Here is a 15,180-nt window from a genome sequence, read left to right as displayed (position 1 = left end):
ATTATGCTTCACTACTTTTATTTAGGTTAATGATGACACAAAGCTTTCATTCCTTTTTATCTTTTTCTCCCTTAATAAATGTTATATATATACATAGGGCTGTTCAAACGATAGTAGATAATATGATCCGTAAAAGTGATTGAAACATATATACTGTAATGTTTAAGGCCGAAGCACCACATTTTTTCAAGGTAATACTGGATGACACTATTCGTGAAGGGAAGCTTGTGAGTTTATTCTTTCCTTCTTCTTTTTCTATATGCATATGCATGCATGTCTTAGATTTTCTTGTAAATACGACATATGATTTTGTTGAAACAGGCCATTCCAAGGAAGTTTGTGAGAAGATATGCAAACTATCTTTCAAATGAGGTGTCCCTAAAAGCCCCAAGTGGAGCAAAATGGCAAGTGGAACTTGTCAAAACTTGTGACGATAATATTTGGTTTGGAAAAGGCTGGCCAAAATTTGTTGATTATTACTCTCTATCACATGGATCTTTTCTTGTTTTCGGATTTGATGAGAATCTCAAAGGTTGTTGTTTCAATGTTACCATATTTGATAACACTGCTTCAGAAATTGACTACCCAATCCATGCTGATAGAGATATTGAAATTGATGTCTCACCTTGTAAGAAGATGAAGCCAGAGAATTACAGCGGACTGCCTGCGGAAAGATGCTTAAGAGAGCGGATTTTGAAGAGAACAAGAAGAAGAATGAGTCCTAAAGAAAAAGCTTATGCACTTAAGAGAGCAAACCTTTTTTACAAATCCAACAATCCTTCCTTCTCCATTGTTATACAACCATCGCATGTTGGTGGTAAATATAGAGTGGTAAGCTTTCAATAATTGGGAAGTGATTTACATTTTTAGGAAAATTTACACATGTCTTTCCTGATTTGTTACATATTTCTGCAGAATATACCATCAAGCTTTACCAAGATATATATTAAGAATGAGCGAGGCAATATGATTCTTAATACTGTGGATCATAAAACTTGGTTTGTTGAATATTCTGATAGAAAACTCAATGGAATTCAAAAAGCTACTATGCTATGTCGTGGTTGGAGGAAATTTGTAGAAGATAATCATTTGGAAGTTGGTGATGTTTGTGTCTTTGAATTGATAGATCACAATGCAACTCAATTTAAAGTTGTAATTTGCAGAAAAAACCAACAACCAATTGGTCAGTTTTCATTTATTAATTCAAATCTGATATATTGTTTATTATTCATGTGAAATTCATTTTGGTCTGTGTAATCCAGGAAACAAACAACAGTTGAAACATAAAGATGTCACACAGAATCCATACTTCAAAGTGAAGCTTCTGCAAAGCTATCTTGAGCACGGTCACCTTGTACGTTCTTCAACTGTAATATTTTATCTGTCATGTTTGTTTCTGATAGGCTTTGGTGGTTGCAGAATGTCCCATCAAACTTTGTGGCGAAACTTAAGAAACGGAGCATAGAGGAGTTGTTGTTACAAGTTGGAAACAAAGTGTGGCCGGTCAAATTTAAGAGCTACCCCTCAAACTATAACTTTCGATTGTCCGCGGGATTTCCTGCATTTGTTAAGGACAATTCTCTTCAAGTTGGAGATGTTTGCGTCTTTCAGTTGATTAATGCCGACACTCTGCTACTAAATGTCACCATTTTGAGGAAACAAAGTGTGCAGCCCCATGAAATTGAAGAGCTACCCGTTAAATCTTAAGTTTCGATTGTCAAGTTGGAGATGTTTGCGTGTTTCTGCTGCTAAATGGTTGCTATCTTTTATGGTTCTATATTCCATTTAACTTATTTCACTTTGTTTTGATAAATTAACTAAGGCACATTTCCACCGTAAACTTTGGTTTTAGAGTTTCAGTAAGCAGATGGCTTTGTCTTTGATCAATCTACTTCTGGTTTCTTCCTTTATGATACTCTAAAAAACAAAACATACGCAAAACAAATAAAAAGAAAATCCACTTCTCCTTTCCTCGCTTTTATACTCTAGAGAAACAAAACATACTAATATTAAAGAAACAAAATATCATACTGATTGGCGATGATTAAAGAACAATTTCTTTAGTGGCTAAACTAGTAGAAAATAATCCTCCTTAAGGTAAAAAGGACCAAAGAACTCCCCTACATTACAATTCCAACTAGTAATAGAGGTAACATGGGGTTTACAAGCAACATGGAAAAATAGTAAATAAATACAAGTGGGAAGACAGTAATTAAAATATGGAAAAATAGTAAATAAGTTACGACAGACAATAAGCAAGCTCCACAAAGCTTAATGGCTAAGGCAGTCCATATGGCGTATAGTCTGTCTTACATACTGTGTGGCCTCATTTCTGCCCATTTCACATGAACACTTGGGCCTTACTCGTCATATGGTTCTCTTCCTAGAAATTACAAAGGTTGTCATCTTATGTTTCACACGGCGTGTGAAGTAAGTGACACGACGTGTGAAACTTCACCAAATTTCCACAGAGACCAGCAGCACTTCCACACGAAGTGTGGAAGAGTCACACGGCGTGTGGTCCTTTTCCGGTCGTTTTCTCCCTTCCTCTCAGCTGCTCACACGACGTGTTGAATAGGTCACACCGTGTGAGCCCTGTTTCAGACACTTCCCATATTCTTTAAATAGATGTGCGTATCATGCTCCATTTCTTGAAAAGATTTGGACCCAAAGTTTGGCATAGGATAAATAATAATGAACTTCCTTACAACTGTCATCTGCCCTGTACGTTCAAGAACTTCATTTCCAACTTTAAACTCACTAGAACCACTCTAGACCGTTAACAATTGGCCAAGGCTTGAGGTGATCATCGGGTATGATATCCCATGGGCTAGTATTACGTGAACTTCATGCTCGTTTTCCCACTTAAATCCTCTGTAACTGTTCAAGTTTTGTATCACAAGCTTATAGGGTATACGTTGCTCCAAAATCTCCCATGGTCTCACCACAGCTTAACGTCCGCCGATCTTGTGCTTATCGAGGAATCCCCACATTGCTCCGCACGCTGATTTCGTTCTTGGCACATTTCTCAAACATCAAGTCCCTCCTCACAAGGTGATACTTCGTGATGGGAACATATAATGGACGTCTCCCAACAAAACTGTCACAACTTTCAATTTAAGTGAGTTAATAAAATATACAACAACAAGTTTGAAAACTACTCTATGGAAGACTTGAGGCAACAACCGCATGCTTGCATTAGGGCCCAAGTCCGCTCCACGGGACAATATTAAGGGTCCGTTTGTTTTACCTATTGTTTACTGTTACTGTTTGCTGTTACAGTTTGCTATTTGTTGTTTGCTGTTACACTTTGCTATTTGCTGTTGGAAAAAGCTGCTTTTCCAAAAAGCAGAGATTCTCTGCTTTTGTAAAAAGCTGCTTCGGTGTAAAAGGCAAATAGGAGGTCTCTAAACTAAACACCTAATGTTGTCTTTCAAGGTGTAAAAGGCAAACAGGAGGTCATTAACCAAACACCTAAAACTCTAATTTTTGAAGTGAAAAAGGTAAACAGGAGCATGAAAAAGAGCAACACACACCTAAAAGAGAACTAGCAAATCTATCTCCCGAAGTCAAAGGAGACTTACATATTCAATTCTTAAAGCTTATAAGCTTTCAAATTTTTTTCCATTCCAAACCCTATAATTTTAGTTTTTAAATATGTAATTTTTCAATTCCAACTTCAATTTCAATTCTTAAGCATTTATTTTTCAATTTAGCATTATTTATTTTAATAGTCATTCTTTTTATGGCATTAATTACGAATCTAACTATTTCGCCCTTTTAACTTACACAATCTTTTGATAGGATGTCAAATTTTTATACTTTTATAATATTTCTGCAAAATTATTGGTACACTCACTCAATCGAGAAATGAAAGAAACAATTATCATATTTAATTAGCTTAATGTATTATTTAGCCCCTAACGTATTTAAAATTTTGTCAGTTGGCCCTTGACCTATTATTCGGTCACAGTTGGCTCTTGAACTATCCCAATTGGTGAAATTTTATCCAATTTGGATGAAGACTTGACAAAACTGTTATTCTATTGATATGTAGTGATATGTTGATACATGGACTTGACACATCACATGTCTTAAACTTAACTTGCCACATGTGAAACTAATTAATTAGATTAAAAAATAAAAAGCAATAAAAAGAAATGTCTAAACTAAAATTGATAGCCAATATGTTAAAATATCGTCACGTGTTAATAGAATAATAATTATTTTAAGTTTCCATCCAAATTGGTGAAATTATACCAATTGAAAATGTTGACAGCCAAATATAATTAAATAATAAGTCAGATACCAAATGATAAAAGTTTGAACAGATGAAAAGTCAAATATTGGTTTAAACCTATTTAATTACCGTTTTATTGATTTTTTTAAATTTAAGTTTAGAATTAATCACTAGAATTTGATTTACATTTCACATTCATATTTGTATGCATAGTGTTCGTGAGTACACATCCTACTTTTGGTCGATAGAGCACATATTTAAATTTGTCTGGCTGAGATCTTTAAGAAAAATAAAATGCGGCAGTTACTTACAGACGAAATAAACTTTGTGCAGCTACCTTATAAGTGGAGTTGAACTCTGATTTCAGTTGCCGTACATATAATAATGGGCAAATTACAAAAAAAAAAAAATAATAATAATAATAATAATAATAATATTATTATTATTATTATTATTATTATTATTATTATGGTTTGTTTTATTTGTAAATAGAAGTTTGTTATTTAAAAGTTTGCAAACAGAAGCATATGTAGTGTGTTTTTTTACAAAACAAAGTATTTAAAACTAAACTATCAAATTCTGATAACAATCTGCAAATTTTTAAACTACATGTCTCTGTTTGTAAATTGGGCAAGCCATCAATATTGTTTTCGATACTTTTCCCTAAATAAAATAAAAAATTAAGGAATTAATACTAAGAAATTTTCAGTCCAGAAATGCAATTAAATTCATGAACAGTTTCAACTTTTGTCATAACTACAAGGACAATCAGATGACAAATTGCCAATCAAAGTTTTCTACATTCTTTTCTTTTTTTTCACATGCATCTTCAAAATACATACAAAGAAAAGAAAAGTAACAGGAAAAAATGCAGGTTGATTAGGGGAGTGGAGGTCCAGTCTCAAATAGTGGTGGACAGCAGTTCGCAAACAGACCACAACAGCACAGGTACCATAAGCTGCAATTTTTATATAAATATTATCCTCTCAGTACATTAATGAAATTACATGATTTTATTCAACAGCTTACCATGAATCCATGAATCCTCCGGCGGGTGGTGCCGGAGCTAGCAGCGGAGTAGTTGTCGGTGGAGGAGGTGGATCCATAGATGATTCAACAAATACTTATCTCCTGTTTGATGTTTAATTTAATATGTAATGTAACACCTTCTCTTCAACTCATTACCTCAACTACCATTCAAAAACACATCAACAATTGCTAAGACCATACTCCCAACTACCATATAGATAACTTTTATATTATTATAGTCATACCAGGTCAATCATATTTAGAGGTTGTTCGGCTCGATAAAAACTTTACCATGTTCCACTCGATTTATAACAACCTGAGTTTGACCACGATTTGCAAACGAGCCGAGCATGAACGCGGAACTTGAACACGACAAAACTCAGCTCGAAAACTCGTGAACAAACTCGGCTATAGGTTCATGAACAAACTCGATTATGATGTTCATGACCAGACAGATGAGTTCGATTATTTTTTTAATAATATTCTTTCTATAAAGGGGGGAAACATAAAAGTTGTAAAACTTCAGTTTTATAGGTTTCAAAACTATATAGATGTTCGCGAGCAAAGTTCATGAACATAATTAACTAGTTGCTTGTGAGTAAAACTGGTGAAAAATTAAACGAGTTGTTTCTCAATCAAATCATTTTCTTAATGAACCGAGCTGGAACAGGATGTTGAGTTTAAACTGAATTTCAGCTCGTTCATTTTCTGCCGAGCCAAGCATGAAAAGGCCAAAGCCCGGGTTAGCTCGATTACAGCCCTAACTAAACATCAGACACATATTGAAAACCCTAACAGTTAATGCTCTCAAACACAAAAAAAAATCAAGCACTACAAACAGTAGCCATGAAGATGTTCCATTCCATAATCAACAAAGTGAATCCATAATCTTATACTGCATCTACAATATATGATCATTCAGCCAGATACGATCTGCAACTTTAAAAAAATAAATAAAAATAATGGCTTTTCTATAGAACCTTTTCTGTACATTTAAACATTAGATGCAACAAAAGAACAAAAAATGACCATCTTTTTTCTATTTGCGGAGTTCAAAAGAAAGAACAAATTCTGGAGGGAAAAAAAATATAAAATGAAGAACACAAAATCTTGCTTGCTTCCCCTCTGTGTAAGGACCAAAACGAACTTTCAAGATCCAACTCTGTATATTTTAAGAAAATGATGCAACTTTTCATAGTCTTAGTTTACCAACCGATTTAATGTTTTGCCACATGGAACGATTCGAGCCAAGGCTCAGTTAAGTCGACAGCTTCATCATCTGTGGCACGCCAACTTCGTGCTTTTGAAGTCAAGAGGATCAACCTTTCGATGTACTCGGATGAAACAGTATTTACTTCCTCGTCAGCACCTAATAACACTGAAACTGGATCTGACTGTTTAATAGATGTGTTTCGTCTCAATTCTGCTGCATCAGTAGGAACTTGAACTTGAAGATCAGGCTTCTGTTTATATGGTTGAGCTCTCATGCTACGTGTGAATGACATCTGTGCATAAAATTCAAGGAATTTCATATAATAATCAAACACAGCGCAGGCAACTTTGCTTTCTTAGAGATCAGTATTTGTAAATAAATAATTGCAACAATACAAAAAAATGCTATATAATTAAAATAGTAAGGTTTTCGCCTTTCGAGCATTCCACATCCAGAGTATCTTGAAAACGGGCAATTAAATTCACAAGATAATGGGACATTAATTATATATGAATTTCTTGCGCCAGCTAAGATTTTGGTTTAAATCCAGAAAACTTTTTACCAAATGGAAAGTAAGCTATTGAATACATTACCTGGAAGAGATTTACAGGGATGTTTCTTCGAGATTTATCTGGTGCAATGGTTGAGAGGATTTGTACAACGTCACTCATGGTTGGTCGAGCATCAGGATCCAATAGTAGGCATTCTTTTGCTAGATAAGCCATTATTTGCATCTCTTCTTCTGGAAAAGTCCCTTTCAAACGTGGATCAGGCAGTTCTGATATTACTCGCCTACTGTCTTGCAGTCGAGGCATAGCCTACAAAGAAGTAGAAACCATATTAGCATTATTTCCCTTACACTTAGAAAACTAATTTCGGCGTCTGAATACATGGAACACAATGAAGAACATTACCCACAAGACAAGGCTTTCTTCTCCTTTGTTGGTCGATTTATGGATGGGATGTCGACCGGTGATTAGCTCAAGGAGAACCACCCCAAAACTGAAAACATCAGACATAAGAGAGGCTCTCCCAACCATTGCATACTCAGGTGCAAAATAGCCAAAAGTTCCTTGCATTCTTGCCGGAGAATTTGAACTGCTAGGAATACCATCTTCCTTGAGACGCTTAGCCATTCCAAGATCAGTAATCTGCATATTTGTAGGTTATACATATCAGAGACTAACCAAATCTTATCTTATTTATCCAAGTTATCAAAACTTCTACGCGTATCATTCGTAATGGATATGTACTTCAATACAATTAAGTTTACAACCGACACAAGTTCATCATTCTATTTGAGACTTCTACCACTAACAAATAGCAAAAATATTAAATGCTTACTTTTGCCCTCCAGTTATCATCTAGAAGGATATTTGTGGACTTGACATCTCTATGCAAGATTCTTGGAGCAGCTGCTTCATGGAGATATTCTAAGCCCCTTGCAGCTCCTATTGCAATCTTAACACGAGTTTCCCATTTCAATCTTTCCCCCAAATCTCCATCCAAACAATCCCTCAAGTTGCCATTAGGCATGTACTCAAATACCAACAACCTCTCAAAATGCTTCCCTCGGGATTCTGCACAGTAGCCTAACAATGGCACCACATGACAATGATGTAGTCTTGATAATACCTCAACCTAAGCATCAAAATACAGCACAACATTCATATGAATATTACGAGCGCAAACTGACTTTTGGTTTCATATTAAGACACAACAACTAGAGAGATAACCTACTCCTTAACCAACTGGAAAAACCAAAGCTGAAGAAGTACCTCTTTAGAAAAGAGAGAATCAGCATCAGGTCCTCCTAGAGCTGTAAGTCGCTTAACAGCCACTGCTTTACCTTCTCCGAGCTGACCACGATATACATAGCTGCTTCCCCCAAGTCCTACAAGATTGGAATTGGAGAACTTATCTGTTGCATTTTCCAGCCCAGAATATGAAAACCGGAGGATGCTGCCATGTATTATCTCTGAATTGCTTCTATTAAAAAATAAAGCACTGGGGAAGCACTCTAAGGAATTGGGAAAAAAAAATGCATTAGTTAAAGCGGAAAAATAAGCCTTGTTCAAACTTGGCTAATAATAATTAAGTCAAGAGAATTAGGGAGAAAACACTTGTTATGATAAATTTCTCCTACCTGAGATTGGGTTGATGTGCGAATCTGTAGTAACTATTTTTGCAGACAATGAAGATGGCTTGTGACTTAATAAGTTTACAGCACTGCTGAAACTTGATTCTCTGTCAGATGACAACATTGGCAATCTAAGTTGGCACTTGTCTCTTCGGTGTAAATAGCATGCTAGTGAAGCAACAAATGCAAGAGTTGTAAGTATAACACATAACAGCAAAACTATCACAACAACTTTGCTCCGGAAGTGATTCCCTCTAGCTTGAGCTTCAACAGGAGCTCCTGTTTAGAAGCAAAGTACATGTCATTAAGTGAGGCCACATGATAACAATTATTAATAGTGCATGACAAAGTAGGACAGGAAGCAACGTAAATATACACAATCTAATACGAGAAGCACATTATATACTATATATATAATGTGGACAATATGGTATATTGACACCCTGCTACCGAGATGAATTTATGATGCAGTTTATATAAATTACACATATATATAATGTGGACAATATTCATATAAATTAAAGATAAAATTCCCTGTTTAGGAACAAAAACGAGTATATAGCCATCTATTTTGTAACGCCATACTTCAATCAAGCATTTTTCCATATAATCTAGTTTGGCTCGTGGGAAAACCAGTCAAGTACTGTACAATATGAAAAAATCCAGGATTTCCATTTACGGATATTCTTATATATATGGTCAGGATATAGCCCAAGGTTGGACTAGGAGCATCCTCGAAATTCTAATTAATCTATGTCACATCATCTATAACAACTAGAGCACATCTTTATCAATTCCTACTGACATTAGACATGCTATAAAAGCTATTACCCAACAAACTCCAAAATTAAGGCGCATGCACTAATTCACCATGCCTAGATGTACAAAGACATAGAGGTACTTCTAATTGACCACTTATTAGTTGATAATTGAAATATGGGACGGAATTCCTTATGTCCTAAAAGTGGAAGATGCAATTCCTAGGACTTCCATGATAACAAGACAATTAGCTTATTATTGCAAAAGCAAGGAACTCAACCAAGATATCAACCCAAGCTCCTTTGCCACCCAAGTCAATGCCAACTTCTAATAGATTATATATTAATGCAAAAAAACAAAGTGCATTCCTTGAGTTAAAAGGAAGAGTGAAAGAGAGGGGAGGGCATGGGTGTGTTGGTGCGGATGGAGAAGAAGAGTACCAGAAGCGCAGTTGCAGGTCCTAAAACAATCAGCATCTTGATTGCCAGATGCTATTTTTGGCAATGCATCAGCACCACATATACATTTCCATGAACTTCCACTTCCTCCAACTGCTACATAAAAGGCAAAAGTTAAGAGAAACCAGTAATAATCACAGCCACCAGAAATAACAAATTACTCGAAAATTGATTTTCATCTAAACACGTCACAGACATGGTGATAGCGACGAGAACATGTCCATAATCAAACAGATAAAGGGTCTCTCAAAATATGGATCCGTTGTTAGAGTATAATATGAGGAGATGTAGGTGGCACACAATGAGATAATATTTTGTTCATCAATTTTGTATTGTAAAGAGCATAAAATCTATTAGAACAATTTCACAAGTTATTAACATTGAGAAAACTTTTTCTTAGATGGACTTCTACTTGTTGCTTACCACATCCATTAAAAAGCTTAAGCAATTTTTACCTCAAATCAAACATCTACTTGATCATAGATTTGTAAATTTGAGAATTAACTATCTTTCTTGCAGTAATTTCCTATGTTAAAATATTGCAAAATTAAATAATTAAATTTTGGGCCATTATAATGTTTAACTTGATTCTAATGAACCCCTCAACTTTTTTTCTTTTTTTTTGGTTCCACTAAGTCCTTTAACTTTGAAGGTGATTAACATTTAGGGCTTTTAGTAAAAAATGATTTACATGTAAGAGAAGTCCTCAACTGGTTTAGTTAGGCCATCAAGAGTCCTCAATGTTCGTGGATTCAATAGAATAAGGTCCATTGAGTAGCTGGAAAAATGTGTTTTCCATAAGAACTTTTGTTTGAAATTTTCATAGAGAATATACTTTCATGACATAATTATTAGTGTTGCAGGTTTATGTTCAACTAGACATCCAATAGAAAAATATTAGAAATCAATACTAATTCAGAACTTTCTAATGGAAAAACACAACAGTAATTAGTAAGCCCCCATGCTATTTGATTTTGTTTTGTTGCCTCGAACTTTTGTCTCAACTCGTATTAAAACTTGAGTTCACCAATTATTTAGTTCAAGTCTCATTGAGGACTTTGCAAAATGCATACAATAGCATTTCACTTTAGCCCCTCAATATGCCATAAGATAGAAATTCAATTGCTCATGTGATTTGAAATAAGAATTAAAGGGCTCACACACAAGAAAATTTTGAGAAAGTAGTAAAACAAAATCATATGGTTCAAGGACTCAATTAATAGTTTATATGCCTTATTTCAAAATCATCAGTAAATACCTGGATTGCAATCGCAAGATGTAGAACAGTTAGATTTAACAAAACTCTGATTTCCTTGATTTGATAAGGAACATGCACATGTCCAATTGCTTACGCCAGATATCGCAGAAGGTTCATCTGCATCAACAACTTAATCATAAATCAAATATGATGATTAGATAATGAGATTTACATTTCAGCCCTATGGTTTCTTTGACATTGAGAATGTTAGTTTAACACAACCAAAAAGCCACCTTATCTAGGAATTTGTTGTTGATTAATATGTTTGATGAATAAGATATTGTAAGAGGACCCAGTAATTAGCAGGCGACAAGTTGGTATGATTAAAGGAAAACACTCTTTTACCGAAATCTTAACTCCCAACCCCAGTTACAGAAAAAGCTCACAAATGTATGCATCCCAAAGCTGCAAGCTCCAAATCTCTCAAGGAAACAAAGTAAGAAAAAAACAGTAAATACTTACTAATACAGACAAAAAGTTTTTTTATTATTTTTTATTTTTTCATTATTTTGGTTGTTTAGGATTTAAGAACAAATGTCTATTAAGATTAGTAAAAAGAAATCCGTTTTTATTGTTGTGTAGGATTTAAGAACAAATGTCTATTAAGATAGTAAAACGAAATCCAATGGGTTTTTTGACATAACAATGAGCATATGTTTAACAATGTTTATTTTGGGATACCAAAGATAAACAATGCAATGTAGTACAGTGCAATAGAAATCTAACCTGAATGCATTTAGTTAGAGATGCCTAGGCTTTCAAAAGTTTTTCAGTATGCCAAAAGGCAGTTATAAATGGTGTATACTTTGATAAAAAAGTAGAAAGCTTACTAACCACAAAGACCTTGCTGAATCCAAATCAAACCAACGAGAAATGCAAGGGCAACTTCCACTTGAAGCTTCATTTACTCCAACTTCCAACACTGAGCATGAAACAATATAGCCAGTCAACTCCATGTCCTAATCTAGAATAAATATAGTTTATTTGTATAAAAGATAATAATTGAAAATAGAGAGATAACTCGCATTCGCATAACCAAGTACTGGATTTGAAGGATATATAAATTCATTATGGAACAAGCAACAGTTCAGAACTCAATGAAAAGAGGAGAATGACCCAACTATCTGAAGAAGAAATTGAAGATTTAAATTTTTGTTTCCGGGTACTCATTCAGTTTTATACATGTGAAACCAGAAATTTCATTGAAAATCAATACTGCAACTCCTAAAAACACATTTTGAAGATCTTGAGATAATATTCAAGCAAAAATAAATATTAAAATTTAATTGCACGTAGTGACAAAAAGAAAATGACAAACAATGCAAAAGAAGAATTTAGCATTGAACAGCAGAGAAAGTAAAACACCTTCATCAGTACTGGGGTTCCAGGAATGCTTCACAATTTTGGAAAAAGTAAGAAATAAAAGCTTAAACTTATTATCAGAACGCAACCTCAAAATTAGCATGAAAGAGACAACCAAGAACTTTAAACAGGGCAGATTAGTTAAGAATTTGTGATGTATGGTATGGTTGGCCAACAAACACATGCTTCCAATTACTTCCCACGTTTTAAATTACGAAATATGTAAGCAATAAAATTGCAGATGAAACTCAATTACGGTTCTTGCAAGACCAAACTTATGATAAATTCTCTAAGCTAATTACTGACTGGATAGTATAGGGTTCTTAATTAGAAGTGGTATCTAGTATGATAATGACACAAAACTGCAGCCCTTAAATGCAGAAGGAGCAAGACAGGTAGAAAATGCATTGAACGCTGATGAGACAGTAATCACATCAAGTGATTACATGTGCACTGACCCAGCTAACGACCCCATGAAACGACATAAAATCACATTAATGATGAAAAGAGAAGACCAATCAAAATAAGTAATTAGTTTGATGGAAGCTACAGTATGCAAAAACTCCAATTACGGTATGCTAAAAAGGCCCCCTTACAACAAAAAATAAAAACCATTTAATCACCTGAAAAACATAAGGCCAGTTCAATCCAAATGAGACGCAATTTCCCCGAAAACATCAATCTTTTGCAGTGAAGCTAAACCAAGCAAATGAAAATAAAAATAAATTTCAACAAATAGATAATTCTAAAATGGAAACAAGTTAATAAGAAGTCCAAGAGGGAATGCAGAAAAAAACACAAACACAGTAAGAGAGGATAGTGATGTGATGTTTATTAAACCATACAAAAATTGGAAATTTCGTTTTAAAAAACTAAAGCATAAAGACATCATCAACAGAGGTCCACAACCTCTTGAAAGCGACACATTTGCAAACTCGAAAAAGACCCTTCAACCATTATAGCATACAAAAGCTAATCAATAGAGTTTAGAATCCAACAAAAACTCAAAATATCGTTTTAATCAAGTGGGTTCCGCTAAAACAGTACTCAAATTGATCAATTTCTTTTCCTATTCTTTCTTTCTCAAAGCACAATTCTTTCTATAAATAAATATATCATACAGTATAATACAAGCTTGACGGTTAAAAAGACTTGGCTTCAAAGGCATACGTCGAAAAGTAGAATTTCAACGTTCCTGCTCAAGAAATGGACCCATAAGAAGCGGTGGGGGCCCTTGTACAAATGACAGGTCACCATTTCGTTGTCGGTAATTCAAAATTGTAGTAGTCTTCAACAATTTGAACTGCTCATCAGAAATAATTGAGTTTGACAATGTTAATAGAACCACGGCAGACGCTGGGAAATCGGATTCCATTTACCGGCAGGGCCGAGATAACCGAGTTTTAGTTAACAGTACCGAAATCGAGGAGGCGGAGATGAAGAATGAGAAACAATAAAGTAGAAATAGAAAAAAATAGCAGCTGCAGAGCAGCTAGAGTAGGTATACCTTATAAGCCGGAAATGAAGAAGCCATAAATTAGGTTTTATACACTGGTTCAAGTACTGATCGTGTGTCTCTCTCGCTTTTCGCCTGGCTGATGCAAGAGTTGCTCTTCTCCTTTCAAATTCGGAATTGTACTGGTGATATGCGCAGGAAGGATCCGATCAAAGCTTCGAAGAGTGAAGTGATTGAATCCAAAGAGTGGAGTGTAGAGTGGAGTGGAGAGTGGAGTTAGAGAAAGATCGCATTGTAGCATGAGAGGTGCATAAATGGCGAAAAGAAATGCGAGGTGAAAGCATTTCTGTTTGTGTTTGACCATAGCTGAGCAGAGATCAGTAGATCACATGGCTCTAGAATGGGGAAGATGAGCTGGGACGACTTTGTGACCGTTGGTTCCAAATATGGTAAGTTAAGAACCGTTAGATTGGAAACGTGACAGTTTTATTGGACAAAGTGCTTACGGTGTCCGAGGCAAAAAATGGGTCATCTTCAGAAATTCAAAATCAGAATTTCTTTTTTTTTTTTTTTTTGAAAAAGCAAAATCTGAATATTGGACTTTCTTTTTTTTTTATGAAATATTGGACTTTCTTTTAAATTAAAGAAAATGATCAAAGTTTTATAAAATAATAGTATCTTTTATTATTTTTAAAGAACCAAATTTTCTTTTTAAACAACAGAAATTCGAGTTTCTAAGAATCTTTTAGCGGAGGGGATAACCCTTGAAACCAAGCTTCACTGTTTCATCTCAGCTTCTTGAAGAATAGGTTACACCATGGAAACATAGCTTTCATTGTGAAAATTTTGGGTCAAAATATAGGCTATATCGTGATTCGCATACGGGCTGGATCGTGGATTATTCAGGGGCATTGCCTCTCGGCCAGAACCTGGTCTGTGGACTTTGAAGTAGCCTCAGCTATGATTGCCTCAACAATTGTTTGGGTTCGTTTCCCGGACCTACCAGTGCAACTATATGATTCGGATTTTCTAATGGTCGTTGCTAATTCCATTAGAAAGGTGGTGCAGGTGGACAAAAACACAGCAAAGGCTATATGGTGGAGGTTTGCTCAAGTCCGTTGAGATCGATTTAATGAAACCAATTATTGCAAAGTTTAAGGTGAATCATTCAACATTCCAGATTGAATACGAGGGGCTCCACGTCGCATGAAGTGTGGTCGGTATGAACACTCAAAAACTGCATGTGTTTATCCGAGTGCTATTGT

At 35.0% G+C, this 15,180-nt stretch overlaps 1 protein-coding gene across 9 annotated transcripts; it reads right to left on the bottom strand.

The window, feature by feature from the left end:
• Positions 1-6,110: 6,110 nt before the first annotated feature.
• On the bottom strand, positions 6,111-14,371 carry LOC136224042 (receptor-like serine/threonine-protein kinase NCRK). 9 transcript variants are annotated; one of them, XM_066012256.1, is made up of 11 exons: positions 13,967-14,371; positions 13,083-13,155; positions 11,932-12,019; positions 11,098-11,226; positions 9,822-9,935; positions 8,629-8,901; positions 8,261-8,502; positions 7,827-8,123; positions 7,397-7,633; positions 7,076-7,300; positions 6,111-6,774 (listed from the first exon to the last, which is right to left on the bottom strand). In XM_066012256.1, the coding sequence occupies exons 3-11, from the start codon at positions 11,999-12,001 to the stop codon at positions 6,487-6,489; spliced, it is 1,875 nt and encodes a 624-aa protein (XP_065868328.1). In that variant the 5' UTR covers positions 12,002-12,019; positions 13,083-13,155; positions 13,967-14,371; the 3' UTR covers positions 6,111-6,486. The 9 variants fall into 9 exon arrangements, with proteins under 9 accessions (XP_065868328.1, XP_065868330.1, XP_065868331.1 ...); XM_066012258.1 differs by lacking the exon at positions 13,967-14,371 and adding an exon at positions 13,263-13,284; XM_066012259.1 differs by lacking the exon at positions 13,083-13,155.
• Between the last annotated feature and the right edge of the window lie 809 nt (positions 14,372-15,180).

This window comes from Euphorbia lathyris, chromosome 3 (assembly GCF_963576675.1).
Source record: "Euphorbia lathyris chromosome 3, ddEupLath1.1, whole genome shotgun sequence".
In the NCBI taxonomy this organism is placed as follows: Eukaryota; Viridiplantae; Streptophyta; class Magnoliopsida; order Malpighiales; family Euphorbiaceae; genus Euphorbia; species Euphorbia lathyris.
The sequence above is the reverse complement of the archived record's forward strand: the minus strand, read 5'-3'. Positions and strand labels throughout refer to the sequence as shown.